Below are 14,415 nucleotides of genomic sequence, written 5' to 3'. Positions count from 1 at the left end.
GTCCTTCAGGTGGATATTACCCTTTAAAAACATTTTTACCGAACGGGCCAAAAAATAAAGAAGACCGTTTTACCAAAACATTCTCGCGCCACCACGTGGCATCAGTTGGTGGACTCGTTTGATTGGCAAAAAAAAAAAAAAAAAAAAAAAAACAGTGGCCACAGAAAATTAATTCGATTTTAATGTGGTTTGGCGTCCGGTGCTCCAGAAACTTCTCCTACGTTACTGCCTATATAAATCTTTCGCTATTCCGGAGTCCTCACGTTCAAGACATAGCGATTCGTATAGAGCGAGAGAGAGATTGTTCTTCAGTTTCGAAAGCGAAAGTGAGTTTCTTCTGCCACCGATCGCTAAGGTAAGCTTTCCGGCTCGTTCTTCAGTGTGCGTTGTATATCTGTTTTGCTCAAAATATTTCTAAACTAATGACGTATGTGAAGTACTAATCGGGTTTAAAAATCAGAGTGTTATTTTGATTATTTGTTTATGATTAAGTTGATCGAACAATTGACAGTTGCATCAAAATTATCATACACTCTGGTTATATTAATTATGGATGCAAGAGTTGGAATTTTGTATGCGTAAATTTATTCTCTTAGATTATTTTTTTCCTTTTGTTCTTATACGTGTTATTTCTAACACTAATCTGGGTTTGTTTTGTTGTTCTTGTTCTGTCTCAGATGTCGTACTCCAGAAGGTCAAGGTGTGTTTTTGTTTCGGAAAGACTCCTTTTTTTTGGTTCTCTTATTGTGTTGTTGATTATTGGCCATGTTGGTTGTAGTAATTCATTTTGGACTTGTTAAATTGCATTTTCTTTGGCAGGTATTCCTACTCTCCTTCCCCGAAACGGTACAGTAGGTCCCTTTCGAGGTCTGTTTCGAGGTCGAGGTCAAGGTCAAGGTTGTGCTTTTAACCAAGCTGCTTCTCATTTGGCCCAATTTATTGAATCTTTTTTACTTTGTGGATGTATTCTGATTATGCATTTTGGTTTGCAGAAGCCCATCAGTTGAGAATCCTGGGAACAATTTGTATGTGACTGGATTATCACCTCGGATTACAAAGAGAGAACTCGAGAAGCACTTTGCATCTGAGGGAAAAGTAGGATGGCCTCTTCCTATCTTTATTATTATTTTTTTTTTTTTTTCATTTGCTAATTATTGTGTGTTTGACTGGTTCCGTGTAGTTTGATGTGCGTTATATATCATAGGGTCGCAGTAACTTTAATTGTGCATATATCCATTGGTCTCATGGTTTAATTGGTTTCTAGGTCATTGATGTTCATCTTGTGGTTGATCCATGGACAAGAGAATCTCGTGGATTTGGGTTTGTTACAATGGAAAATGTTGATGAGGCTGACCGCTGTATTAAGTATTTAGATCGCTCTGTACTTGAAGGCCGTGTCATTACAGTGGAGAGGGTAAATGTTCCTTCTTTTAACTGTTGATGATTGATCAAGCTTCACTTTGTTTAATCTATGTTATTTGATACTGCACTATGTTCAGCATTGTATCAGGATTCTAGATGATTTGTTTTTAGTTTTTTGAGTTTGAAAGTTGTTTGCTTCTTTCCACTTGAAGTGTTTGTGGCAGCAGGTTGGCTGTGTGAAGCAGCTCTTCATCAAATTCCAAACAACAACTTAACAAACAAATCAAATACAACAACAAGTATCAGATCATTGGGGTTGTATGCCCTGCATTTCTCTCTCTACAAATTAAAATATTGTGTTATTTCCATTTCCTGGTTGCCAATATTTGTTTTAGCCAATATTATTGATTTCAACTAGCTGCATCCCAGGATGTCGGTATTTCCACGATCTCATTCCATGTCTTCATTAATTTTAGGCTAGAAGGCGGAGAGGGCGAACTCCTACTCCCGGAAGGTATCTTGGGCTGCGAACAATTCGTGGTAAGTTGATTTTAAGGACCTTGTTTGCATTTACGTACCTTGTTTTTGGCCTCTAATTTTCTGTTATTTTGCTCTAGTGCGTCGACGAACTCCTAGTTACTCACCTCCTCGTAGATCTCCTACCTACTCACCTTATCGGAGGAGCTGTAGCCAGTCACCTCATTCATCAGATCGAAGCAGGAGCAGGTCATACTCTCCACACTACAGGAGGAGGAGATCATACTCTCCTGACTATAGTCGGCATAGATATTACTCTCGGTCTCGCACCCCTTACAGCAGGTCACCAGTGAGACATCATGCTCGGGGCTACTCTCCATATGACTCCAGGGAGTATTCACCAGATGACTCTTACTATGGGAGGAGGCATCGTTACAGGGAGTATTCACCAGATGACTCGTACTACGGAAGGAGGCATTGCTATCGTTATGTTTCTCCTAGTGTCTCTCCAAGGGCAAGAAGGAGATCAAGGAGGAGCTACTCACCCAGCATCTCTCCCAGGCCCAGGAGGAGTTACAAGAGGAGCTACTCACCCAGTGTTTCGCCCAGGCCTAGGAGGACATCTAGGAGGAGTTACTCCCCCTACTCCCCTAGTCCTTCGCCCAGGCCTAGGAGGTCCTCCAGGAGTATTTACTCCCCTAGTGTTTCACCTGAACCAAAAAAGAAGAGGTCAGGGAAGAGTTACTCCCGAAGTGTATCTCCTAGACGCAGGAGCTCAATTTCTTACAGGGAATCGTCTAGGAGAAGCTACTTGAGACATCGGAGTCCGAGTGTGAGTGCGAGTTCCAGATATATTTCAAGATCTGCTAGTCCTAGTTCTACTTCACCTTCATCGTGAAGGATGTTTACTTTCCATATCTAGCTGTGTAGGGGTTGTGGTTTCGTGATGTTGGTAGCGATGGACAATTTATATGGAATGTATTATCTTTGTACTCTGACTGGTATTCGGATATAATCTTATGTTGTGTTTACTAATCTTATGTTGTGTTTATTAATCGGGAATTTGAATTTGAATCCGAATCAGTAATTGAATTCCAATTATGGTACTTTATTAAGAGAATTCAATTCTTCCATTATTTTAATTTCTGAATAATTTAATCTATTAAGAGTTTATTTATTTTATTAATTATATTTTGACACAATTTTGAAAATTTTAAATTTGTCATTTATTAATTATATAGGTAATTATGAACTCATCATGTCACAAACTAAAAAAACTCTGTAAAACGGTAGGGGGTCGTTTGGTACACAGTCTTGGCTTGGACTAAATTTAGTACCATGTTTGTTTCATTTAATTCTAGTCTTAGATGGGATTGCTAATACCGGGCCCACCAAAAACACCTCATTAGGAGGGGACTACTAAACCCATGTAGAAAGGGAGGATTAGCTAGTCCTATGTTCACCAATGTACAAGATGCATATATTATATTGTAATACTAATAACATATATTATTATTATTATTATTATTATTATTATTATTATTATTACATACACATATATTATAATATACATATATACATGTATATATGTAATATATATTATATTATATATTAATGTACATATATACACGTATATATATAAACACATATATACATATATAATATATAAATACATATAGATATATACACGTATATTATTATTATAATATACCCATATACACATACATATTAATATTATAATAATAGCATACATTAATATATGTAATATATATAAGTATATATACATATGTGTATATATATTATACCTATGTATGTATTATAATATACATATACACACGTATATACACATATACATTATATATTTATACTATATGTATATATATATTATAATATACATATATATATGTATTATACCTAGATATATATTATAATTTATAGATACACCTATATACACATATATTATATACATGTATATACGTATATATATATATGTATATTATAATATATAATATATATATACATATATTATATATACATATGTATGTATAACATACCCATATATATATTATAATATATAATATATATATATACATATATTATATATACATATGTATGTATAACATACCCATATATATTATATATTATAATATACATACATATATATAAATATATGTATATGTATTATACCCATGTATATTATAATATACATATATACACCTATATATATTATATGTATGTATATATACATATATATTTTATATATTATAAAATACATATATACATATATATAGATATTTTTGAAAAAATAAAAAAATTCTAGTCCTAGTCCAAGCATACACCAAACGTAGGATAAGTGTTATCCAACTTAGACCAAGCCAAGCCAAGCCAAGCCAGTCCCTAAGCATAGTCCATGCCAAGACAGTCCTGTGTACCAAACGAGCCCTAGAAGTATTAGGTCAGTAAGGCAGTGCGTTTTTCACCCGAGTTCGAATTTTGTATTGTAAAGTTAGTCCGTACAAGACCCGGCCCACGAAAAACTTAAAATGGGATTTTAATTGGGATTTAGTGTCTGCTCCCTTCTCTCCCGCCCCTATTATATAGACCGCTCTGGGCTATTTATTTGCTGCTGCATGTTGTGAAATCCGTACGTAGAGCAAGAGAGCGAGAGGTGAATTTCTCTGCCATCAATTATTACGGTAAGCGTTTCGTCCTGTACGTTGTGTTTTTTTAACGTGACTATAATAATTAGGTAGTTAATAATAAAATCGACATATATTTGTTGTGTATCAAATACAATGTTATTGCATCTCAAGAATGGTTTTGGCTCCCAAGAAACCCTAGCCATTCTTTTAGTCTGTGAGTCATAAAGGAAAACTCCATAGAGGGGGGAGGAGGAAGAAGCGTCACTGCTCCTCCTCTCTTTTAGTCTTTTCATTTTAGGTTAGTGAATAAGTCCATTAGGACGTTTTTTAAGAAAAAATCCCTTGTGATGGTTTTTTTTTTTAGCCATGGTTAGATTGAAGTTCCCCGTCACCCATTTTAGTCTATGTTCTCAATCAAATTCTGCTCACAAAACCCGCTCCCTGACGTCGTTCATGTTCTCTAAATTTAATTCTATATCGTCTTTGACGGAGGTTGTTGCAAATCACCCAATTGTTCTTTGACAAAGTTGTTATTTTCGTTTATTTGTTCGTTCTTATGGGCAAGTAGATCGTTGGAAATCATATTTTCCCCAGATCTGTTACGGATGCGGTGATGGGTGTGGCCATGACAACGCTTCATCAGATGATGGTTGTAGGGTTCGTCTAGACTCATGGGATGTTTTAGAGTTTTGATTATGTTGGGTTTGTGCGCTTTGTTTGGGCTTATGGTTAATTGTAGTGATGTGGGCTAGTAGTTTTAATGCAACTTTTGTCCGCGTTAGTTGTGTTTTTAGCATGTTAGTTTGTTGCCCTCTTGGGATTGGTATTTTAGATGTCTTGTTAATCTCTTTGATTGTACCGTTGAAGTTTATCTAATGAAGTTTTTATTTGATATTTAAAAAAAAATATACATATATATATATATACACACACACATAATGTTTGTGGTAAGGTTTTAACGAGTCCACTCTTTTTGCCGTCTTGTTACGTAACATTGTACGAGCTGTTTGTGCTTTTATTTTAAAGGTTAATGAAATTTTGTCTTAATAAAAAAATAAAAAAAGTCTAAATTCGAACAATTTGAAAAAAAAAAATTATGTTCATGATAGTGCCTGAGAGCCTAATCGCAGCTTATTTTAGATGATCGATTTATGTTTAATTTGGTCGAGACAACGATAATCACAACAAAACTATGGCACACGATCTGATTTTGTTCAATATTGGATGCAAAATAAATTGATTAGCAGTTGTTGAACTTCAATCAACATTTACATACAGTTTAGTCATTAGTTTTGCTTACATTGTATTGTGCTGGCATGGCATGCTTTGTTGTTTTTTGGGTTTCTTTATTTCTTTCTTTGGTGTTTTTTTTCAGTGTAATAATCTAATTTGGCTTCTTCTTTTTTTTGTTCCTGTTCTGTCTTCAGTTGTCATCCTCCGGAAGGTCAAGGTGCGTTTTGTCCAGAAATTCTTCTGTTTTTCTCGTTTCATGTTTTTAGTGGTTTGGCCATGGTTTCTAATAAGGTCCGACTTGAATTGCATACCCCGGAGTTACACGCCGTCCTTCTCGTGGTCCTCTCCGAGTTCGTCCTCTCCGAGTTCATCCCTTCCAAGTTCTCCGAGTTCTGTTTGGAGGTGCTCTTCCAGCTCAAGGTTGTGGCTTCAACTTCAACCAAGCTGCTTTTCATCTGTCCATTTTATTGTATCTTTGATTTTAATGCCTTCTCTGATTATTCATTTTGCATTGGCTTGCAGAAGCCCCCAACGGAGCCCCCAGCGGAGTGATGTGGATAATCCTATGAACAATTTGCATGTAAGTTTTCTAACTCAGTGAAATTAAAGTATGATTGAAACCCTTTTCTATAATTATAATTTTTATTTTTGCAATCATGGTAGCTTGGTTTTTATTCATTGTTTAATTTGTTTGGTTGATTTCTTGTTTTCCTTCATTTTAGGGTAGGAGAGGGCGAACTCCTATTTCAGGAAGAGGGCATCAAACAATTCCTCGTAAGTTGTTTTTAATGTCTTCATTGATGAGATCTTATATGAACAACAATGCGTCTATCTCTCTTGTTATATGATTCACGTGATGAGATAATAAATACAAACGTAATTGTGTATAACTAGTGACAGGAAAGCTTTTGTCCATCGTGACATTTTCTGTTATTTTGTTGTAGTGCACCACAGAACCCCCAGCTACTCACCTCCTCGTAGATCTCGTATGTACTCTAATCATCGGAGGCATTATAGTCGATCACCTAGTTATTCATCTGACCTAAGCAGGAGAAGGTCATACTCTCCACATTACAGTCGTCGGAGGGCATCTCCTTCCTACAATCGTCGGAGGGCTATCTCTTTACTACAGTCGGCTGCCCAAAACATACTGTGCTCAGTGCAATCGGTATAGACCTTACTCTTACAGCAGGTCACCAGTGAGACACCGTTACCTGGCCGACTCACCATATGACTCCAGAGGGTATTCACCAGATGATTCTTACCACGTAAGAAGGTATCGCCATGGAAGGCAGTCTCCCAGTCCACTTGGGGCAAGGAGAAGGTCAAGGAGGAGCTACTCGCATAGTGTCTCTCCTAGGCCTAGGAGGAGTTACAGGAGGAACTACCCCAGACTTTCTCCTGAACCAGAAAGGAGGACGGTAAGGGAGAGCTACTCTCCAAGTTCATCTCGTAGACACAGGAGCTTGAGGTCTTACAGGCGTTCGCCTGGGTGGAGATACTCCACCAATACTGACTGGAGTTACTACCAACCGAAGCAGGCTGAGTGCATGTTTCAGATACGGTTCAAGATATGCTACTCCTAGGTCTAACTTCACCTTCATCATGAAAGGTGTTTATTCTGCACATCTAGCTTTTTAAGGGGTTTGCCATTTGGTGATGTTGGTAATGGCGGACAATTGAGTTTGGGATTGTACTTCACTCTTGAGATGCTGGTATTCTTAGAAAAGATTCCAACTAAATAATAATATACCGAAATTATGGGCATGTTAGAAAATGCTTTGAAATAATAAATAAGTGTCGAAGTTTCAAGTCTGCATTGTAAAGAAGTCATAAACTGATCAATTACTAATATAAGGAAGACAATCATAGTAAGGACAAGGCATGCACAACAATATGAACAGGGTATGGTAGCAAGGTATTACCTTCTTTTGCCAACATCTGGTTGCAGAATTTATTTATTTTCTTATTTGGAACTTCTATTGGCATAAGAAAATACATAGAGATGCCAGCTCTAAAAAATGTTTTAAAGTGAAACATATGATTGAAAATAAAAAAAAGGCGAGAAAAACAAAAGTGGAACATATGATGTCGGTTGCCACTTCTGTTGGCTTCTTTTATTCTTTACCTTAAGCTTCTTGTGCCATAATCATAACATTAACATAAGCATCAGAACCAGCACGGGGGGTGGATCTATGGTACGCGGCACTCTTCTATGTTCCAGATTTCCTTGGCATACTGAGCAATTGTGCGGTCGCTGCTGAACTTGCCAGACCCGGCAGTGCTTAGTATGGACATCTTCAGCCACTTTTTCCTATCCCTGCAGGTGAAAAATGGCACCCCGTGTCAAAACCAGTAGAAATACTCTCTCTCTCTCTCTCTCTCTCGGGTTAATAAAAAAGTGGGGTAGGGGGTAGTGATCAGCACATGTAGTTCAACACAGTGGATAAAATGCTTGCAATATTTTCTTTTCTGGTTGGAGTAAATACTTGCAATTCAAGAAACCACTGATCCATTGGGATTGTGGTTAATACCAGCAATTCAATCTAGAACTAATTTTGCTCAATTTGATTGAACATGGACGACACTTGAGAAGATCTTATATATTAATTCTCATACAGGACCAAACAGATAATAGTTGTAGAGGCTAGGAGGTTTGATATCTTACTTGTAAGCTTCATCTACTTTTGCCTGAGCATCCAAATATTGTGGGAAGTCATGGCCAACAAGAAAATAATCACCGCGACCATAACCAGTGTTTCCCTCAAGAGAGTCAAGAAGTGGATTGTAGTCATAGCTCCCAAATGCTCCACTCCTAACAAACTGCTTGGCTTCTTCAAACCGAGGATCTGGTTTGAACTGAGTGATTTATAAGAAGAGCAAAAGTCAGATATGAAAGAGTTGATATTGGTTACCGGTATGCATTTAAAATAAAGTAAAATAAATACCATTGGAAGTCTAGATCAACAAAAGAGAAAAAAGTTATCCTCATACCAGTCCGTTCTCTCTGTCCTTGCGCAGCTTAGGGACTTCATCTGCAGTTGCACCAAAGAGAAAAAAGTTATCCTCCCCAATTTCCTCACGGATTTCCACATTAGCCCCATCCAGTGTTCCTATTATGAGGCAACCGTTCAGAGAAAATTTCATGTTGCTTGTGCCACTTGCCTCCATGCCTGCAGTGCTGATATGTTGTGACAGCTCACTTCCAGGGATAAGTAGCTCAGCCACAGATACATTGTAATTTGGAACAAATACAACCTGAAGAATTAGTGGTTAAAGGTCAGAATCAACCCAGGGTCCCAATTTTTCTTTGTCTAATGGGAATTGAAACTTTAGTAGAGGTCCAGTACTAATGAAAGCAAATATAAGATATGAAGCACCTCTGAAAATAACTAACCTTCAGGTGGGTATTGACCTCAGGATCTTTGTTGACCACAGCACCAACATCGTCCACCAGCTTGACTATTCTTTTTGCATTTGTATATGTTGCAAATGCTTTTCCTCCAATCATGATAGTGCGTGGAGTTGTCTTCTTCCGCTCTTCAGGGCTCATCTCCTGCCCCAGTTCAAATCCAGCCAAGTTTTCAAAATCATACATAAATTTAACAAATGCATTATATAACCTTAAAAAGAATCTGTGGAACACTGCTTACACAATCTAATTTGAATGCTTGAGAAATGACAACGAAAAGCAAAAGGAAATTTAGCGAAAATATATATTTATTTGGTGAACTGGCTCTGAAAATTTATGGGCCAGCATGTGGTCTTGAAACTATAAAGTATAATTAGCAGGTGCAAAACCATTATGAACAAATCGACAAAGACTATACAGAAATCAAGTTGGAGGATCATGCAGGTTCATATAACGGGTAGCATCACCAAGCAAGGATGATTGTTCCCTATAACTGAATAGTCAAGTAACAAGGAGATGCCTTTTATACCTTTAACTTCTTATATCTATAGACTGCACCCAGAATATTCAGCAACTGTCTCTTATATTCATGGATACGCTTCACTTGTATGTCAAATAGAGTGCTTGGGTCAACCTGGACACCTGTCGTATGCTCTATGTACTGTGCCAAACGCTTCTTGTTAGCCAACTTGGCAGACGCCCATTCTTCTTGTAATTTTGAATCATCGGCAAACTATTGGAGAAAACACACTGAGTTTTAATATTACAACTGTAGCAACTCTCCTACATGGACAAATAATTGTACATATATATACCTTTCGAAGACCTGTAAGTAGGTCCAGGTTGGTCACCCATTGGTCAGTTTTTAACCATTTGGTGATTATGTTACTGAGCTCAGGACTGCAGAATCGGAGCCACCTCCGAGGAGTAATCCCATTCGTTTTGTTTTGAAACTTTGATGGCCATATAGAGACATAGTCTACAAATAACTCATTCTTTAAAATATCACTGTGCAATTGGGCAACACCATTAACCTACAATGACATGGGAATCAATAAGTTTCTTAAAGTCTTAAACAAAATTCAACAGCTCAAATGTGAGGGTTTCTTAGATTGTGGGAGAGAAAAAGAAACAGAAAGCAGAACAATATTAATTTTCACGCGTCATGAAGTTCTATGTTATAGATAACTGTAAATAAATCACAGAGAGAGGATTTGGAAATAAAGGATGAATCTGAGTCAAGATATCAGTCTATATGCTCTATATAATATTTCAACACTCCAAATTGTCACGTCTTAAACTTTACTAAAGATAGGAGTCTGAGATAACATAGAATTGTCAAATATTCAGACCACCACTTCGAATGTAACTCGCTTCTCCTCGTTCAAAGCCTGAGCTCGAGTCTCACCAACGCATGGTGGACCGTACCTTAGTCTTAGACAGTGTGGTGCTTGTAATCTCTTTTGTTGAAGCCCCTCCCATGAGATTGCTTGCCCTCCTCACCCCTTTTTTAAGGGGAAAAAAGGAATAATTTGCCTTGTTTTAAAGTCTAGTGAAAGAAGCTGGAAGCTTTATTATAGCTAGATAAGGATACCATGTGTGTATGGTGAAGACAACTAAAAGAACCAGTCAAGTAAGCTACAGGAGATACATGTAAATTTCCCAATCTGGATGTCTTACCGTATGAGCTGACACTACACATAAGTTCGCCATTCGCACAACAGGCTTTTGGGGACTGTTATCCAAGATGCACAAGCTAGGAATTTTGCTCACAAGATCAGTTCGTGTAGCATGTACTGTAGCAATGAACTGCAAGAATTCAAGATTCTATATTTAGAGAAAGGTTTTATATAAATATAAGTATAACCTAGAAAAAAGGTGACAAATATTACCCTTTTGTCAATTTCTTCTATTATTTGCATATGGCGAGGGAGAAGTTTCCACATTACAGGTTGTGACCATTTCTCAAGTGCTTCAGGAAGGACTGTGTGATTAGTATAAGCAATTGTCCTGGTTCAATTATTAGGAGTTAGTACTTTGTACTCCTTGTGCAAAAACAGCAGAGAGCTGTCCAATGGAAGAAAGAAGAACGTGTGGCAATAACTTCAGTGAAGTATGTCCAAAAACATGAAATATAATGCACCTTGTTGTCACAGCCCATGCCTCATCCCACCCAAGTCCTTCCTCATCCAATAGCAATCGCATTAGCTCTGGAATTGCAAGTGTAGGATGAGTATCATTCAATTGGACAGCAACTTTTGTCGGAAACTCTGACCATTGCAATGAGGCTGTGCTCCCTTTCCTCTCCTTGAATCTAAAAATAATATCCTGTAATTTCAAAACAACAAGACTGATGATCACAACTCCTTCATAGGATGACAAACTGGCAACTGAAAACTGCCTCTTAATCAGAATACTCATATGTATTTTTGCATCTAGAAAATAAAAATCAGAAATGCTGGGCAAAAGCACCATTGTGAGGGAAAACATCAATTTCGGAATTCTCCCTCAATGTGTGAGACTTTTTTCACCTTCCCAACTTTAATTAAATAGTCCTAAAAATCAAATGAAAAAAAAAAAAGGGTTGACGCCACTACTGCACCAAAAAAAACAACGAAGGTTAAGACAATAATTAACCAACCTGAAGTGATGCACTGCACAGGAAGAATTGTTGCTTCAGCCTTAAAAGTTTCCCATCCTCTGTGGCATCTCCAGGATATAAAACAGCACAAATCTGCAAGACCACAATTTCATACAATATGGTTCAAGAAAACATTTAAAACATGAAGATTAGTGGACACACACATATAATTTAAAAAGGTCAACATTGTATGTTCTTTAAAAGAATGGCAAGCACTTCCAAGACTACCTGCCGTTACGATATTAATTAACCAACCTGTTGAGCTCGAGAATGAAGCTGCGCAGCAGATTCATACTGTCCATCATTAAATTGAAATAGGTTAAAATCCTCAGCAGATGCTTTGGCTTCCCATAAACGAAGACTAATAGTGTTCTTGGTTTTGTATCCTGGAATTGGCACATCATAAGCCAGAGCTTGCAGAACCTCTCCCTCAACCCAGTTTCGTCTGTAATACAATCATAAGACAATTATTGCTAGGTTCATGCATGCACATCTAAAGCAACCAACCAAGTTGCATGTGAACATGATAACTGATAAAGAAGCACTCTTGGAGTGTGCTATAGTCTTTTATTTTGACATAAATTCTTTTATTTTTTTAATAAATGAAATCTTAATTTAACACTTACGATCCATCAGGATTGACGTGAACTCGACCAAAGAATCTGACAGGGTAGACAACATCATGCCTGACAACTTCCCAAGGACTAAACTTCTGCACAAGTTCCATCGAATAAAGTATCAGTAAGAATTCATGAAATACACAAAACTCTACAGAAATTGAGGTGATATAGAACCTCTAGCCAATCCTCAGCAGTTTCTTCTTGACCATCCTTGGCGATCCGTTGCTTGAACAGCCCGTATCTGTACCTCAAACCATATCCCCACGCTGGCAAGTTCAACGTTGCCATGGAGTCTAGAAAGCACGAAGCAAGCCTTCCCAGGCCACCATTTCCGAGTGCAGCATCTTTTTCCTACAAAGATTCATTTCTAACAATCATCGATCAACAGATTGCACGCCGAGTTCAAATAATGAAAACCAGTTAAGATCCATTTCAAATGATTAACAACCTCCTGAGGTAAACCAACATAATTCGATTCAAGAAAATAAAAGTACACACACAACTTTTAATTACGTGAAATAACAAAAACTCAATCTTTACATTATGTAAAGATTTTTTAGGCTAAAGATTACATATTTATTTTAATCATTTTAAAGAACTGACAATTTCTGAGATTACCTGCTCCCTTATTTCCTCGAGGTCATGCCCCAGCTTATTCAGAGCGTCAGCATAAGCTTTCTGAACGTTCAAATTCCCAATCGCATTGGTCAAGGCTCGTCCTTGAAGATACTCCATGGACAAGTAGTAGGTCTGCTTGGGATTCTTCTTGTGGAAATGCAGGTACGTCTCGTTCCATTGCTACAAAAATCAACCAAACAAAATTCAAAAATCGAAATCGGCCATGAACCGAACCCCGAGGCTGAAAAATGGCGAACAGTACTTGGATCAGACGATCACGGACGCTATCGGCGGTGGCGTAGTAGGCTTGCTCGGGCTGGAACTTGAACGGCGAGAAGTGAGGGCTGAATTTCGCGTGGTAATTGATGTTCGAAGCAATCTGCGATGGTTCTTCGGCTAAAGGATTCGCGGTTGCTGGAATCTTGGATGAAATGTCAGAGTCGGTGATGCTTTTACCGTTCGGTTTCGCAGTAGCCGCCATGGCTAAGCAGAACACAGCTTCTCAATCGTCAATATAGTCTCTGAAATTGAAGCAAAAGTTAGTGTCAATTGAAACTCTAAAACCAAAAGAGAGAGAGAGAGAGAGAGAGAGAGAGAGAGAGAGAGAGAGAGAGAGAGAGAATTACATTTGTGAAGTTGCTTTTGGTTTTGGTTTGTGAGGTGTCAGAGTGATATAATCAACTGCAAATGATGAGCATAAAGGAATTTAAGAGAGAATCTGAGTGGAGGAGGGAGGAGATATTTTCATAAAGGGTCCAAATGAGAGAAAAAGAGAGAGAAAGAGAGAGACTTTTATGGGGAAAGAGACAAGGACACAGAAGGAGAGTTTTGGAATTGAACAGAAATATCAGAGAGAGATTGAGAGATGGAGGAGGAGGAAGAAGAAGAAGAAGAAGAAAAGTGGTTTTTAATTTTTTAATGTTTCCGTTGGAGTGATAAGAGTGAGTGAAGTGAACGTGAACGATCACATGAAAATGGAGCCAAAAGAGAGCGGACTGGGAGTGAGTGAGAGGTACACATGCCACGCTTTGCTTCTTTTGGGGATCGGATTTTGATATTTTCTTTTTGCCTTTTTGGAACTCGAGGAATGGACGATACGTGGCTGCATTTGATTAAAGTACCTATGATCACGTGTGCATGTAAGAATTTTTCAATGAAAGTTGTAGTTAAAACTCCTTGGATGTCCATGCACGCGCATAAATTATTATCAACTGTTGATGCATTGTGAGATTCATTTGTGTGTTGGTAAACATAATCTATATATGCTAGTGAAAAGTTTTTTCTTTCCTTCTATGATCCGAGGTGAATAACTTTCCGATGTCGAGTATAAACTCATGGCATGAAAGTTTTTTACAGTTAAAAGAGGAAAGTGTTAGTATCATGTTTTGGTGTACTATGATAGCATAATGA

The 14,415-nt window shown here is 37.6% G+C and overlaps 3 protein-coding genes across 6 annotated transcripts; 2 read left to right on the top strand and 1 right to left on the bottom strand.

Annotated features, from left to right (window-relative positions):
• On the top strand, positions 226-2,937 carry LOC18775285 (serine/arginine-rich splicing factor SR45a). 4 transcript variants are annotated; one of them, XR_002272075.1, is made up of 8 exons: positions 226-355; positions 678-700; positions 820-897; positions 993-1,095; positions 1,265-1,414; positions 1,575-1,677; positions 1,839-1,902; positions 1,980-2,098. XR_002272075.1 is itself a non-coding variant. In XM_020566167.1 (7 exons), exons 2-7 carry the CDS (start codon positions 678-680, stop codon positions 2,735-2,737), a joined length of 1,176 nt encoding a protein of 391 aa, XP_020421756.1. In that variant the 5' UTR covers positions 226-355; the 3' UTR covers positions 2,738-2,937. The 4 variants fall into 4 exon arrangements, 2 of the variants coding, with proteins under 2 accessions (XP_020421756.1, XP_020421757.1); XR_002272076.1 differs by having other exon boundaries at positions 1,590-1,902; positions 1,980-1,998; XM_020566167.1 differs by lacking the exon at positions 1,575-1,677 and having other exon boundaries at positions 1,980-2,937.
• On the top strand, positions 5,718-7,585 carry LOC109949790 (arginine/serine-rich protein 1-like). The gene is made up of 4 exons (XM_020566134.1): positions 5,718-6,134; positions 6,237-6,294; positions 6,437-6,488; positions 6,659-7,585. Exons 1-4 carry the CDS (start codon positions 5,803-5,805, stop codon positions 6,886-6,888), a joined length of 672 nt encoding a protein of 223 aa, XP_020421723.1. The 5' UTR covers positions 5,718-5,802; the 3' UTR covers positions 6,889-7,585.
• Positions 7,530-14,038, bottom strand: LOC18775030 (alpha-glucan phosphorylase, H isozyme). The gene is made up of 16 exons (XM_007208342.2): positions 13,632-14,038; positions 13,268-13,526; positions 13,006-13,185; positions 12,562-12,738; positions 12,394-12,479; positions 12,023-12,212; positions 11,768-11,860; positions 11,270-11,454; positions 11,019-11,136; positions 10,807-10,935; positions 9,942-10,160; positions 9,656-9,859; positions 9,112-9,270; positions 8,709-8,972; positions 8,383-8,573; positions 7,530-8,034 (listed from the first exon to the last, which is right to left on the bottom strand). The coding sequence occupies exons 2-16, from the start codon at positions 13,484-13,486 to the stop codon at positions 7,908-7,910; spliced, it is 2,541 nt and encodes an 846-aa protein (XP_007208404.1). The 5' UTR covers positions 13,487-13,526; positions 13,632-14,038; the 3' UTR covers positions 7,530-7,907.

This window comes from Prunus persica, chromosome G6 (genome assembly GCF_000346465.2).
Source record: "Prunus persica cultivar Lovell chromosome G6, Prunus_persica_NCBIv2, whole genome shotgun sequence".
NCBI classification, from domain to species: Eukaryota; Viridiplantae; Streptophyta; class Magnoliopsida; order Rosales; family Rosaceae; genus Prunus; species Prunus persica.
This window is presented reverse-complemented; position numbering and strand designations above follow the sequence as displayed.

Coding starts and splice junctions, on each gene's coding strand:
- LOC18775285 (XM_020566167.1), top strand. CDS start 678: ATGTCGTACTCCAGAAGGTCAAG. Junction 701..819: donor TCGTACTCCAGAAGGTCAAG/GTGTGTTTTTGT, acceptor TTTCTTTGGCAG/GTATTCCTACTCTCCTTCCC. Junction 1,903..1,979: donor TGGGCTGCGAACAATTCGTG/GTAAGTTGATTT, acceptor ATTTTGCTCTAG/TGCGTCGACGAACTCCTAGT.
- LOC109949790 (XM_020566134.1), top strand. CDS start 5,803: ATGCTTTGTTGTTTTTTGGGTTTCTTTATTTCTTTCTTTGGTGTTTTT. Junction 6,295..6,436: donor ATCCTATGAACAATTTGCAT/GTAAGTTTTCTA, acceptor CCTTCATTTTAG/GGTAGGAGAGGGCGAACTCC. Junction 6,489..6,658: donor AGGGCATCAAACAATTCCTC/GTAAGTTGTTTT, acceptor ATTTTGTTGTAG/TGCACCACAGAACCCCCAGC.
- LOC18775030 (XM_007208342.2), bottom strand. CDS start 13,486: ATGGCGGCTACTGCGAAACCGAACGGTAAAAGCATCACCGACTCTGAC. Junction 12,213..12,393: donor CACGTCAATCCTGATGGATC/GTAAGTGTTAAA, acceptor ATTGTATTACAG/ACGAAACTGGGTTGAGGGAG. Junction 10,936..11,018: donor TAGAAGAAATTGACAAAAGG/GTAATATTTGTC, acceptor GAATTCTTGCAG/TTCATTGCTACAGTACATGC.